Source organism: Hippocampus bargibanti, linkage group LG17 (assembly GCF_051943395.1).
Source record: "Hippocampus bargibanti isolate YZ-2025 linkage group LG17, ASM5194339v1, whole genome shotgun sequence".
NCBI classification, from domain to species: Eukaryota; Metazoa; Chordata; class Actinopteri; order Syngnathiformes; family Syngnathidae; genus Hippocampus; species Hippocampus bargibanti.
Genome location: NC_142750.1, coordinates 9,645,427 through 9,659,241, shown reverse-complemented (window position 1 = coordinate 9,659,241; position 13,815 = coordinate 9,645,427). Strand labels below are relative to the sequence as shown.

General features: G+C 46.0%; 1 protein-coding gene across 2 annotated transcripts; it reads right to left on the bottom strand.

The window, feature by feature from the left end:
• Nucleotides 1–475: 475 nt before the first annotated feature.
• On the bottom strand, nt 476–13,736 carry fbxl19 (F-box and leucine rich repeat protein 19). 2 transcript variants are annotated; one of them, XM_089019606.1, is made up of 12 exons: nt 13,363–13,736; nt 12,389–12,580; nt 10,889–11,032; nt 10,729–10,815; nt 10,073–10,234; nt 9,112–9,144; nt 7,959–9,037; nt 6,763–6,926; nt 6,246–6,407; nt 5,314–5,550; nt 4,664–4,930; nt 534–927 (listed from the first exon to the last, which is right to left on the bottom strand). In XM_089019606.1, the coding sequence occupies exons 2-11, from the start codon at nt 12,560–12,562 to the stop codon at nt 4,710–4,712; spliced, it is 2,463 nt and encodes an 820-aa protein (XP_088875732.1). In that variant the 5' UTR covers nt 12,563–12,580; nt 13,363–13,736; the 3' UTR covers nt 534–927; nt 4,664–4,709. The 2 variants fall into 2 exon arrangements, with proteins under 2 accessions (XP_088875731.1, XP_088875732.1); XM_089019605.1 differs by having other exon boundaries at nt 476–4,930.
• Nucleotides 13,737–13,815: the final 79 nt, after the last annotated feature.

Here is a 13,815-nt window from a genome sequence, read left to right as displayed (position 1 = left end):
CGTTGACTTGTTAGTTTTAAAAATGACGTGGTTTGACGTTGCATTTTGGTTGACAGGCTGAGGGAAAATTCGCGGTGACATTATCGGCTCATGACACAAGTGACTTGACTTTGAAGATCTCGTCATCGTCACACGTTAACTTCTGACGAGCGAGTTGACGTCGCTGATTCTCACGCAGTCTGTTTTACGCTTTTCCAAGCTATATTCAAATATAAATTAAGTAATGTCCTTCGTAGTGTCGCACAATAGCGCCGAATTCGTTCACAAGTTTTGCCTTGTTTTCATGTAAACATTCAGTCCTGTGTCCAGGAAAATAGGAAATTGACCACACAGGGACATTTAAGTTTGTGTCCAATTCCCACCATGTAGTATGTCGTTTTTTTATTCGTTGCATATGTGCTTATTCGGCACTTTATTATGAGCGTAAACACGCGGAGCATGTTAGTGGCGATGACGTGATTAATGTCGACCTTACAACGGACAGGATGTCAGATTGACACATTCTGCGCCCCTGAAGAGCAGAGACATCTGATGAAAAAAAATGAATTGAGAAAAACAACTCATTGGTTCTTTATTTGTTTTACAGTAGTCACTCATTCGTCATAGCTGCCTTGAGTTGCTCTTTTGCTTTTTCATCCAATGTGCCTCATCTTCCCATCAACTCAACGGAAGAATTTTGGACAAAGTGTAAGAACAACAAAATGATAAAATCAAACAAAATGCCAATTTTTACAAGAAAAACACATTTTGGCAAATTATGGATGAAGGTCCTGATGATCCAGTGCATTCGAAAAATACCCAGAAATACAAATACGTTGATTCAGCGTGTGTACAGCTAAATAGTTAAGAGCTAGGAGGACCCTCGTCCAACCAGATTTCATCCTCCCCACTTGTTGCCAGGCAACTTGGAGGCTGACCTGCACAAGACTGGAAAAAAAAAAAAAAAAAAAAAACCATCAACTTAAAAAAACGCCCCCACACACAAACATGTGAGTTGACCAGCAAACTTATTGGCACGACATGGCTAACGGGAAGCCAACCCTGCTAGCATCCTGCTAGCGCGTGACCGTGGGGATTTTTAGACAGTGGACTTAAAGGACAACCAACGTCACTTTTTTGTTTCTTAATTGACATCAGAAAAACGTTTTACAGCATCTAAAATACCCAAAACACGCAGTATGATATTTTTATTCAAATGCAAAACACCAATAAAAATGACTTAAAGTGTCCAAAATCTGCAAAAAATTGAGCTGTGAATTGGGCATTTTCAGAAAGTCCCGCCCCCAGTTCGTGACGTCACACCAAGACGACTTGCATTGCTGGAGAATCAAAACAATGGCTTCAGATTCGGGGAATATGCTTTCTTGTTACACATCCAGTTATGAATATGATTCAAATAGTTCTGAAGAGGAAAGCATACATGTTTGCAATTGATTAAAGAAGTCCTTCCGTGTCAGTTTGAGGCATCTGGACTGCAATGTAGCGTCCCAGAAAAGAGGCAGAAAATGGCGACCAAGGTCCCTGTGAGGAATTAATCAGCCCGTTTCCACAGGCTGATAAATTCCTTATATGGGGCTTGGTCGCCCCCTTCTGGCTCTTTTTGGTGCAACACAACGTTTTCAGACCAAACAAGCACAGCAAAATGCATTGACGTGATGGAAGGACTGCTACAATGTGTCTTTTCCGGTCAGGGGCGTTCCTTCAGTGACATCACGTACAGACTCGTCACCAACTCGAAAACAAGACTTCCGGAATATTCAGTGCGAGTCTTAAAACGTAAAATATAGTTATATGCGGCGGAATCTTTGTAAAATACGCTCAGTAGAAGTCATTTGAAGCCATTTTACAAATTATGGATACAACTTGTCCGGAGACGTCGGTTGTCCTTTAAGACAGTTGCTAATGAACAAATCCAGAATTCACTGTATTAAAATTTTTATATTGAGGACTAAATAGTTGACTCTAGTGCTGAAACAATAAGTCCTTAATTTTATATATATTTATCTATATATGTTTATGTATATAGCTATTTTCATATAGTGAACTATATAGTTGAGTTATCAACTTGATGACACAATGAATGAACAGGAAGCAAACCTTGAAATCATCCGACAAGCTGGCACCCTGCCAGCACTGCCAGCAAGTAAAATAAGGAGCGATTTGACTAGCCGCTGCATAACGGCCACAATATGTCACAGTTTTGTCCGACCAACAGTCAAAGACTTGTGTAAACAATTGATAAAAGAAGCTTATTTCAACATTTGGTCAGCTTTAGTTCTTTTCATCCGGCAAGCCTTTTGACTTTTGATCAACCATCAGCGTGCCACCAAATGCTAGCAAAGGAGCCCGGTCTGGTAATATGCGAATGAGCTCGGAAAATCATCCCAGAATGATTTTCGCTAACAGATTGCATCACAGCAAGTGTCAGGCGATCTGTTGCCAGCGCTGTTAGCTCGCTGCTAATCAAGTTGACGACATACAAGACAAAGTTAGCATGGAACGGCGAATCGACGAAACCAAGAGGTCTTTTCAGAAAACCACATGGTTGCCGAGATCGCAGAGTGCTTTGGAGTGACAAACATGCAACTGTGAACACTGGAGGCCATGTGTGCACATACCATATGCCAAGTGGAACAGGGACTAGTTAGCCTAGCTTAACAGGAACATTCACCTCTAAAACTGTTTGTTTACCACATATGTTTTTGTCTTCTTCAATTACTGTTGCTAAACGCACAAGCCAGCGCCGCATATTTTGTGCTCGCATGAACCAGATCATCACCAAAAGTGGACATTTCCTTAAAGGGGAACTAAACCCAAGAATACATACATTTGCATGCAAAATGTTCTTCACATAGATGCATCAAAATGTTTTGACATTTTACAAGTAAAATAGTGCAAATGGAACAATAATTGGTGAGAAGAGGAGTATTTTAGTGGTGTTTGAAGTGCTCATTCTACAAAGGTGGTGGCTGCATGTCACATTACTAATTTGATTGAGTGTGCTCTGTTCACATTTGAAGAGTGCACATTGATGTTGGTTTATGAAACTGTATTAAAAGAGAGGAGGCTTGCTGAATAAACCTGAGTAAATACTAATATTAAGAAAATATTTTGTATATTTAACTCATTCACCGCCAGATGTGCGAAAATATGTTCACTCCAGTGTCAGAGTTTTTGTCATTGTTACTTGAATTCCAGGACCCACAGAAATATTGAGTTTTAGGACTACATAAAAATTCAATGCAGCATAAGAAACCTTAGACTCTTACATCAGAAAAAAAGTTAATTACTAAATTATATGGGTTTGGAGTTATATGAGCTTGAATTTAGGGCAGCTGTCCAAAATACAATGCAATATATAGATATTGGTTTATAGAGCGCTTTAACTGAAGCTGAAAGTGCAAACCTGGGAAAAAAAGGGGAAATGCTGCCCCTTGTGGAAGGCAAAAACATTGCCAGAGGCCATGACCAGCGCTATATCAGCACCCAAACAAGAAAAACAAAACCCAAACAAATTTGGAAATGGCGCTCGACGTCATATTTTCAATTCCCGAATACATTTGTGAATGGCAGCGAATGAGTTAAGGAAAATCAGTTAAGATAGGAATAGCCTTTGTGTGTGTGTGCATGCGTGACTTTGCACGGGTCGATGCGGGAGGTTGTTTGGTTAAAAAGTAGATGTTTGTTCAAACAAGGTTGGGCACTTGTGTAAGAATATGCATGATTTAAAAAAATGGACATCTTTGGTTTTGTTCCCCTTTAAACCTGAACAGGAAGGACAGCAAAGACTATCTTAACATCCACATCCTTACGACTTAGCCTAGTTTGGTGCCGTCATGACTCAGCGTAGCCTAGCAAAGAACGTCTTGACAAGAGGGAAGACTTCCTGCCGTTGTGCTGACACGCAGGTAAACGGGGGTGGGGGGGGACGACAAAGTCGTAGAAACCAAAGCGATGATTTTCTTTCAAGTCAGCACATTGCTTGGCAATGGTTTCATCCCGTGTCACATGGTTTATGAGCGCCATGTTGTCTCTATACCTGGCATTACCTTGCATTAGCGCCAGGGCCCAGTTTGACCTTTTTAAGTGGAATTGTCGGTGTATTGTGTCCAAAGACTTGTTAGTCTGAGCTATAGGCTGTTCGAATCGTCCCTGACATGGTGCAAGATGAACCTGACACTATGTTCATCAAAACAATGATGTCTTGAAATCACGGGTGCTTGCTTTGGTAACTAATAAGAGCAAAAGAAAAAAGAAAAGAAATAAACTGTCAGTGTTGGGAGTATCTTCCTTCTCGCTCATTTTGTGGCTGTGACGCTACAGTCAGATTTATATCATGAGCTTTCTTGCGAGAAGATCTAGTCTGTATGCTCCATTTTGGAATCTAATCAGTTGCAGTGCTTGCGATGTTGTGACAAGGGGACAAAATGGCGCCTTGGCGTGAGTTGATTTCTACGGCTTTGGGTCAGGTGGTCGTGAAAGTGGTGGTCTTTTGAGGTGTGCGGGCTCATTTACATGAAACTACAGAGATAGACTGAGAGACAGACACACACGCACACAAACGCACATTCACACACACTCCCGCAGACACACACACGTTTGTACAGAGAACAAATATATACACGCTCAAGAGGTATGCCAACGCATTTCTCCTCCGCCTCACCTGTAGTGTTCTCAAATGTCCTATGATGCCACGGAGCACTTAGCGTTTAGCTGTTCTTTAGCAGCGTCCCGTCCTCAGGTGGACAGGAAGTGGAAGCAGCGAGCGTTGCGTTGGTGACGGAGGAAGTGGACGAGGACGGCTGTGCCGGGAAAGAGAGTAGTTGTCCCGCTTCGGTGGGAAGCAACGAACACGAGCGAAGGTCCACCGTCTGAAGAGACGGACAACGGCGCAACAGCGGGACGCTCTGCTCAGTCACCTTCGCACAACCTGCCACATGTTGACAAACACATACGCTATGGTTAGATGATGTAGGGATGCAAGTAACCGTCCATTATTTTTCTCAACCAATAACAGACTCGACAAAAAAAGGACATAATTTCCATGCTTTTCTTCAAAAAGGACATCATAGGAAAATTAACCAATTCCAATGAAGTTGGGACACCATGTTAATCCGAAATTAAAGCATGAAGTGAAAATCATGTTCAGCCATATTCTGTTTTTATTTTTCCCCCCAAAATGACTCCATTTAATCGGAATTGGGATTTTGACAGATGAAGTGATGTTGATTGTCTGAAATTTACGCCATTAGGACACTTTGGTTGGCCACAAAATGTGGACACAGAAGATGCCGAGCCATGAGGAGAGCTTACCTGCCAGGTTGAGGTGCGTAAGGGTATGTCTGAGCGGCGAGGTGGGTGCAGCCAGCGTGGCCACGCTGTGATCCGATACGTTGGAGCAGTGGCTGAGATCCAGTTTGGCGAGACGCGGCACAAAGCGCACCAGCAGGCGGGATGCGGCGTCCGTCAGGTCCAGCCCGGACAGCCGCAGCTCCGTCACGTTGTGAAAACGGCCCGCTCTCGGCTCTGCGCCGCCATTGCCGCCACGCCCTGGACAGTCAATCAAAAAAGGACTACCAAAATTATCCCCTTGTTGTTGTGAGATGTTGGGATATTTAAAGGACAACCGACACCATTTTTTTTGTTTCCTAACTGACCCCAGAAAAACGTTTTAGAGCATCTAAAATACCCAAAACACGCAGGCTGATATTTTCAGTCAAATGCAATGCTTTATCGGCACCCTCGTAGAAAAAAATAAAACCCGAACAAATATGGGAATGGTGTTCCACGTCATATTTTCAATTTCCGAATAAGTTTGGGAATGGCAGTGAATGAGTTAAACATGACATGCTTGAATGCAAATAAAAATTGACAATAATTACTGATTTAATCCACCCGTCAGAAAAAAATCAGGATGCCGATAGCACCGGCAAGTGAGGAGAAAAACATGATTCTATCTGTTTTCTTCTTCAAGAGTTTATACAGGTATTTTCAGTTCACCGCTGTTGCTACAGGGCCTCCGTAGTGGTGTAACACTGCAATTGCAGTTAAAATATGTCACTGCCACAAAGGGACATCAATCGCTCAATGGGCAAAGCTGGACATTAACGTCGTGTTGACCGATATCAATAAGTCAAATTTGAATCCAGGAAAAATGCTGCCTTAAACTCGACAAGGCACGCCAGAACCCCTAATAGACTATACGGCCAAATGGGGATGGTAGGTGAAACGGATAGCCTGCTCACCTGTCCTGCTGTCAGGGGGCGGGGCCAACAGCTCCCTCAGGTGAGCGTCCTTCAAGTCGTCAACGCAGCTCAAATCCAACATGCGCAAACACGACCGCACTCCCTGACACAACGCCGACACCGCCGGCCACGCTACGCCCGCCACTGTCAACTCCGCCAGGCCTGGAACACATACACATGTATGTCACATACTACGAACACGCATTTGGGTATTTAGTGCACATAAAATCCAAAGTTTGGACAGGTTGTTGAGAAGAGACCTCGACTAGACCATTTGCGGCCGCATAATAATAATAATAATAATAATAATAATAATACATTACATTTTAAGCACCTTTCAAAGCTCTCAAGAACACTTTACAGTCACAGACAAGCATAGGTACTATAATAAATAAAATACAATCACAAATAGAATGCAATAAATAAAATACAATTATAGGAGCTGAAAATATGGCTTGCAAGAGGACGCAGCCCGTGAACGTGACAGGAAGTGCATATATGAGCCAAAATGATGGACCTGGCAGGCGGCTGATGAGCCAGACGAGCTGCTTCTTGGAAATGTTGGTGTGTCCGAGGTTGAGCGAGACGGGTTGCCTGCGAATGATCCCGCTGAGCATGGGTGGCGTGATGGAGCGCTGTCGACTCAAGTCGATCCGACTCCACAGACGCTTATCACAACACCTGCATCGCCACGGCAACCACACAAGGTAAGCGTTAATTGTGACCGTCGGGGGTTACACAGACACTAAAGTGATTCCCAAGCAGCGGGCGAAAGGAATAATTTAATTGGATGTCATCGCGCTTAACTTCAAACAAAGCGTTTGTGTTGCTTTCTGGCAGTGACGTGTAGTCACAACCACGATTGAGGGACATTTATGAAAACGTGTATCCACTTTTTGCAATGGAAAATCAATGTGATGATAAGTTTTCTCCTGGCGTTCGTTGCTCAACGTGTCGTCCAATGCATTAGGTCACATTTGAAAATTGTCGTATGTAACCCACAATAACAGTCATTATTTTTTACTTCAGATTTGAAAATTAGTTATTCATTAACTCATTCATTGCCATTTAAGAATTTATTTGGGAATTGACAATATGACATAGAGCCCCAGTCCTGAATTTGTTTGGGTTTTGTTGTTTTTGTTGCTTGGGTGCCGATTAAACACTGGCCAGACCCCTAAAAAAATTTTTTTTTTCCGACAAGGGGGCAGTATTTGCCTTTTGCCATTGTGTCCTCCTGGAGCCTCAACTGGGAAGAGGGATTTCCTCCCTGCCCACATACTCTACACAGCCAATCGTAAGCGACCTTGGCGGATTGGAAGCTTAATCATGAGCAACACTTCAGCTGATTGGTCAGCCTTGGTGTCTGTCGCGTAAACATCCAGCCCTTGAAAACCTCCAATGTGTCTGTGTGCGTGCATGTGTGTGAAGCACAGTAGAACCAAGCCAATCGCAAGCAAGCTCGGACGGAAAAAGGCGTGCAATACAAAATCTAATTTACAGCATCTCTGTCGAACATTTTATGACATACCGTACCCGCAAAAATATTTGTGTGTGTACAATTAGTCGCAACTCAAATGTTTGTAAACTGGGGAGCGTCTGTAATTGCTTTTCTTGCAACGTCACCCCCAAAAACGGCCAACGTCAGACACCTGATGAGCTTGGGAATCACTTGCGTGGAATATGGACGGACGGACGGACGGATGTACTGACCAGCGGCTCCACGTGCGACACACGCGCATGCACAAGCACAGCTCACGCTGGGTGAGGAAGGTGAAGACCCCCAGCCAGGCGTCACGCATCATGACGTGGGCGCGGCCCGAGTCCAGAGGGAGACAGCTGGGCTCGGGGCAGGCGGGCGGCGGCCTCACCAGGTGGCGCTCCATCTGGACGGGACGCGGCGGCGACGGGACGGCGGGAGGGCTTCGCTTCATCACGTGCGAACGCCCCGCCGCCCCCGAGCAGGGCGAAGCCGCCGTGGCCGACACCAGCGGGCCGCCGCCGCCCCCTCCTCCTCCTCGCCCCCCGTTGGAAGTGGGCACAGAGTTCCTCTGACGACTCTTGATGCCTTTGGTCCCGCCCCCCACCCCCCCGACATGTCTGTGATTGGTCAGCAGGCCGCTAGCGTTCTCCTTTTCGCCGCGCGCGCGTCCGTTGCTGTGTTGTGAGGAAAGGGACATCTGATTGGACGAGAGCGGCGAGGGCGGCGGGAGGGACGAGTTTTTCCCAACTCTATCCGAAGGCGGAGGCACGGCCTCGTCTCCGTCTATTGGGGCGACTTTTCTCCCACGCGGCGCGGAAGCTTCTCCTCCCCCGAGCGCGTCTCCGTCACCTCTCCGCCGCACTTTGTCTCCCACCCGCTCGTCTTCCTCCCGCTCTTCGTCCTCGTCGTCCGACTCGTCGCTGGCACTGAAACCCAATTCCGCCAGGCGCCGGTCCCGTTCGCTGCGGCTCCGTTCCGTCCGTCCTGAACCGCTGTTGCCATGAGTAACGGGAGGCGGTGAGGAGGGCGGGGAGGCTCCTACCCTGCGCAGCGAGTTGTCCGAGTCCGATTCGGAGTCCGACTCTGAGCTGGAGGAGGACGACGACGACGAAGAGTCGGGGCGGCGCTCCAGCAGGCACATCCTCTTGAAGCGTTCCAGTTTTTCCCGGTGATGCGAGCGCTGATCTGTGCTGGATGCCCCGCCTCCCACTCCGTCGCCCGTCGCCGTCACAAAGGAAGTGGAGCCAAGAGACGGCCCCCCCGCCGAGGACGCGGGTCCGTTGGACTCAGCTCCTTCTTGTTTGGGCTTCTAAAAGCGGGACGCAGGAGCACGCATCAGAAGCAACTCAAAAGAACGACTCTAGAAGAAAACGGCAAGTGCACCTTTTTGAGACGTTTTTCGTGCGCGGCCTTCATCTAAAAGAAAGAACACGTTTATCGCGAGGAGCAAAGCAAACGACGGGACGTTTCAAGATCTCTGAGTTCTTCACAACAGTGACCCTTAAAAGACAACCGACACCATTTCTTGTTTCCTAGCTGATATTTTTAGTCAAATGCAAAACACCAATAAAAGTGTCCGAAAACTACTTCAAGAGATGCTGAGTTTCAGAAGGTCCCGCCCCCTTGTTCGTGACGTCACGCCAGGAGGTCTTGCCCTGCTCGAGAATCAAACCAATGGCTTCAGATTGTTACTCATCCAGTTATGAATATGATTTAAATAGTTCTGAAAAGGAAAGCATAAATGTTTGCAATCGATTAAAGCAGTCCTCCTGTCTCAATTCCAGCCGTCAGGACTCCAATGTAGCGTCCCAGAAAATGCTCAAGATGGCGCCCAAGCTCCGTTGGAAATGGGCTGATTTGTCTGCTGGGTATTTGTGTCAACTAGTATCAAATAGTAGTCTTGGTGCAACACACAATGATTCACCATCGCGTTATTCATGTTTTTTCCTTCCAATTTCGCCATCAACATGGATCAACACGACGTTTTCAGGCCAAACAAAGTACCCAAAATGCATTGTGTGTCGCTTTCTCAGTCAGGGGTGTTCCAGACGGGACGTCACGTCAGGCATCGTCATCAACTCGAAAAAAAGACTTTCTGAATATTCAGTGCGAGTCTTAAAACGTAAAATATAGCTATATGCTGTGGAATTTTTGTAAAATACGCTCAGTAGAAGTCTTTTGAAGTGATTTTACAAATTATGGACACAACTTGTCCGGAGGCGTCGGTTCTCCTTTAACCTTGTTTGATTGGTGAGTGAGTGTCAGGACTTTGCCAGAGAGCAACACAGTGTGTGTGTCCATGAATGCTTTTTTTCCCTCAACATTTATCAAGTCACTGTCTGACCTTTTTCTTGGGTCCACCATCCAAGGGCAACATCTCCTTCCTCCTCTTGTGCCCGCTTTCCGGCCTGGGCGCCTCCTTCTTGGGTGGCGGCTCGTCCATCAGCTTCCAGCGGCCCAGCTCACCGTTGTCCAGACGTCTCTTAGCCAAAATGTCAGCCTGCTCCTGTGGTCGCACATAAAACCCAGGTGACGGGGGGGATTTCCGAATACTCCAGCAGATGACTACATGGATTTGTGTGACATCATCGGCTGTGCCGAATGAATGATTTTGCAACTAACAATGTATCTTAGCTTTGTTGAGACCCTTCAGCAATTGATATTTTAACATGTATTAATGAATTCTCTTCTCAATCAGGAGAAGAAAAAGAAATGCTGGAGCTGTGCCTGATTGCGCTGCGTTGCATCAGGCAGAACAATTACGCGCAGTCAAATGAAAATATTAATATGTCAAGAACCCACAAAGAAACGTACTTCCAACCATTCGGAAGGCTTCAAGTTATGTATTGAAATGTCAGTTTTGAGTCTTGAAACCATTCCGACCCAATGTTGGACGTGCTCGGAGCCAAATGTCCATTGTTCGCTTCAGAATTTTTTGACACCGCAAAAACATCCGCGCACTCGCCTGGTCACAAGATAAAAATGACACCAGTCACTAACCTTGCTGGTTTTCCCCTCCTTGTGGCACTTGGGACACTCCCAGCAGTTGGGAATCTCGTCGTTGATGATGCCCTCCGCCTTGCCCATCTGCCACGAAGCACACAAATGCACGTCAGGCAGGATTCTCGTGGGCGTAACAACAAGCGAGGGTGGAACCCACCTTGAGGCAGCGCGGGTGTATGATTTCGTTGCAAATGGTACATTCCATCAGGCTCAGGCTGAACTTGTCTTCTTCGCCCTCGACGGTGTCCTCCTTGCCCGCCTCGCCGCACGCCAGGCACACCGCCGTGTGGGGCAGTACAGGCTGCACGCAAAGTTCACAAATAAGTGACAATATTGCAGCTCTTTAACTCATTCACTGCCATTCACAAATGTATTCGATAATCGAAAATATGACGCCATTCCCAGATTAGTTCGCGTATTGTTTTTGCGGAAGGAGAATTCCAGGGATTCGTAGATGAGTATTGAACTGATCTTTACGTGTTTCCTTTGTGTGTTTACAGTTCAACAAGTTGAGAATGACGCAGTTGTAAATAAAGACCATTCACGGACAAGTCGTCTCCTCTCGTTCCTCCGACATAACACAGTTGTTTATTCATTTTGGGAATGAATGGAGTTGTCAAAAAGCTGATTTGAAATCTATTAATAAAGTTTGACTGACCTATCTGACTGTTTTGTTGACATTCCCTTTAGCGCAGCGACGTCTAAGCAGCATCTAGCACCGGCTGCATAACGTAACCCCAGCCTCTACTGTAGCGCCTTTTAAAGCGGTGCGCCTTATATATGGAAAAAGTTGTAAAATATGTCATTCGTTGAAGGTGCACCTTATAATGCAGTGCGCCTTATAGTGCAGAAAATACGGTAGTCCTGCAAATTTCCCCATTGTGGGATGAATAAAGGTCCTAAAACTCAATAATTTGCGGGCCCTGGAATTCGAGTGACAATGACAAAAACCCTGGCACTGGAGTGGACACATTTTTTTCACCCGGCAGTGAATGAGTTAAGAATGAACTGAGCACGCCCGATGTTGGACTTTTATCAGAAAAAAAATACAATAAAGTCCCACTAAATTAGTGCTAAGAAATGATAAACGCCATAGATGAGCTACTGTAAAATGGCATAGAGGTAATTGTAATCTTTCAACAACAACAACAACAACAAAAAAATGAATCTGACAAGGCTGACACAGTTCTATTCGCTCTGAAATTTGGGAACAATGTCAACAATTTTGTTTTTAGCAAAGTGTAAGACACAGTTTGTGTTCTTTTAACAAAACGAAGGACACAGACAACTGACACCATCATACTGGGAATCCCCTCGCTATCAAAATAACAATGAGGCCACATATTATTGTTCCGTCTTAGAAAAGTAAAGACGAATGTGAGCTAGAGAGACAAGAAAGAAAGACGGGGAGAGGGAGCAAGTGAAAAAGAGGCAGTGAGAGGGAAAGATTGAAGAAGGTAGAGGACGAGAGACCAATGGGGAGAGAAGGAGAAAAGGGGTGCATTTTCGTTTACCACAAACGAGCTAGCCAGAAGCTAAGCAGCCGCGTGTTTTTTTTTTAACACTTGGGCTTGTCATGTCTTCCACACTGCGCTCAACAAAAATTGCCTCATTTGGTACCTTCTCGTTAGCATGTGGCGTTTTGTGTGCGTCTCACCGCAGTGCACTGCCTGAGCAGGCAAGATTGCTTCATACGTCCGGGCCCCCCAAACTTCTTCATGTCCTTGCAGAAGTGACACTCGCCGCACTCGGTGCGGGTGCACGCCTGGCAGCGGCGACACCGCGTCCTCCTGCGCCTCGCCCCACCGCCCAGCGCCTTACTGCCCGACATCCCACAACGAGTCAGCTGCTGCAATGACATCAAAGACAAACATGTCAGCACACTCGCAATCTAGCTGCAATTTCCTACAGAATAAATCAATTTATCATCTGTCGCTGTTTGCAATGTCGTAGTCATTTGGACACAATGACTCGAAAAAAACCTTCAGGAAGTTTGACTTTTATAAACTGACTGAAACTTGTCAGCCAATCATGAAGGTCTCTCTTCACAAATGTGACATGATTTCAAATTGAAAGTGCAGAAAATACACCAAAATACATTGATGACAGACTTCCTGGTTTGATCCATCCATCAGACAAAAGACAATCTTCTTAATCAAAGCACTACAGAAATCATTGATTAATTCATCGACTTTTGGTTTGTTATGATCGGATTATTGTTAATGATATATTCTATGTTATGTGTTCTGTAAAGCACTTTTACTAGGTTGCTGCTGCAGTGATTAGTGGTTGGGTGGCTCACAATTAAAACTCAGATATATTTTTAATATATTGCCGATAAGCACCATTCAATGACACCAAAATTCTGATAGTTACGAATCATCACAGGGTCACGTGATCAATGGGCATCACAAAGCATTCAGCTAGCACCTTAGCCTTAGGCAGGCAGCACCTGAAGGATGCTAACCATTAACACACACAGAAAGAGCCACACACACACACACGCGCGAGCTCCCTCCGTCAACAGGGAACATGGGCTAACATGCTAAGCCCTTAGCATCGCTTTGGTTGCTCTCTTAATTCAAAGACCTCGCGTGCGCGCGCACGGCCGTTGTTGTCATTGTCACCCACCTCTGGCTATCAGCTCGCATGCTCGTGCCTCGCACATTAGCAACAAGATTAGCCGTCCAACCAGATAGCCGCGATAGCTCGCCGTCAGTGCCAGCGTCCGTCCGTCAGCTTCCTTGTTTGGTTGCTGCCGTCTCACGCGCGCTTCATGCCGCCGATAGCCTCTAGCTAGCTCCTGGCCAGCTAGCCTGGCGAAGCCGATGTGTTTATGATAAGACAACTAATCGGTATTTAGGAGGAGGAGGAGGCAAAGGGCGAAGTGCTGCTTATGTGGGACTAGGTCGTTCAACCCACTCTCGCTCGGTCGTTCGTGCTCACTCTCTACGACTCGTACGTCGCAGAGCGCGCGCTCGCGGGTACTACTTCCTTGGCTTGTTCACTGCACGTGCGCGCTGGTATCCCTCCGCATAAATTCAGTCCATGAGCTTCTTGCGTCAGTCAAGATGCAGGCTTTAG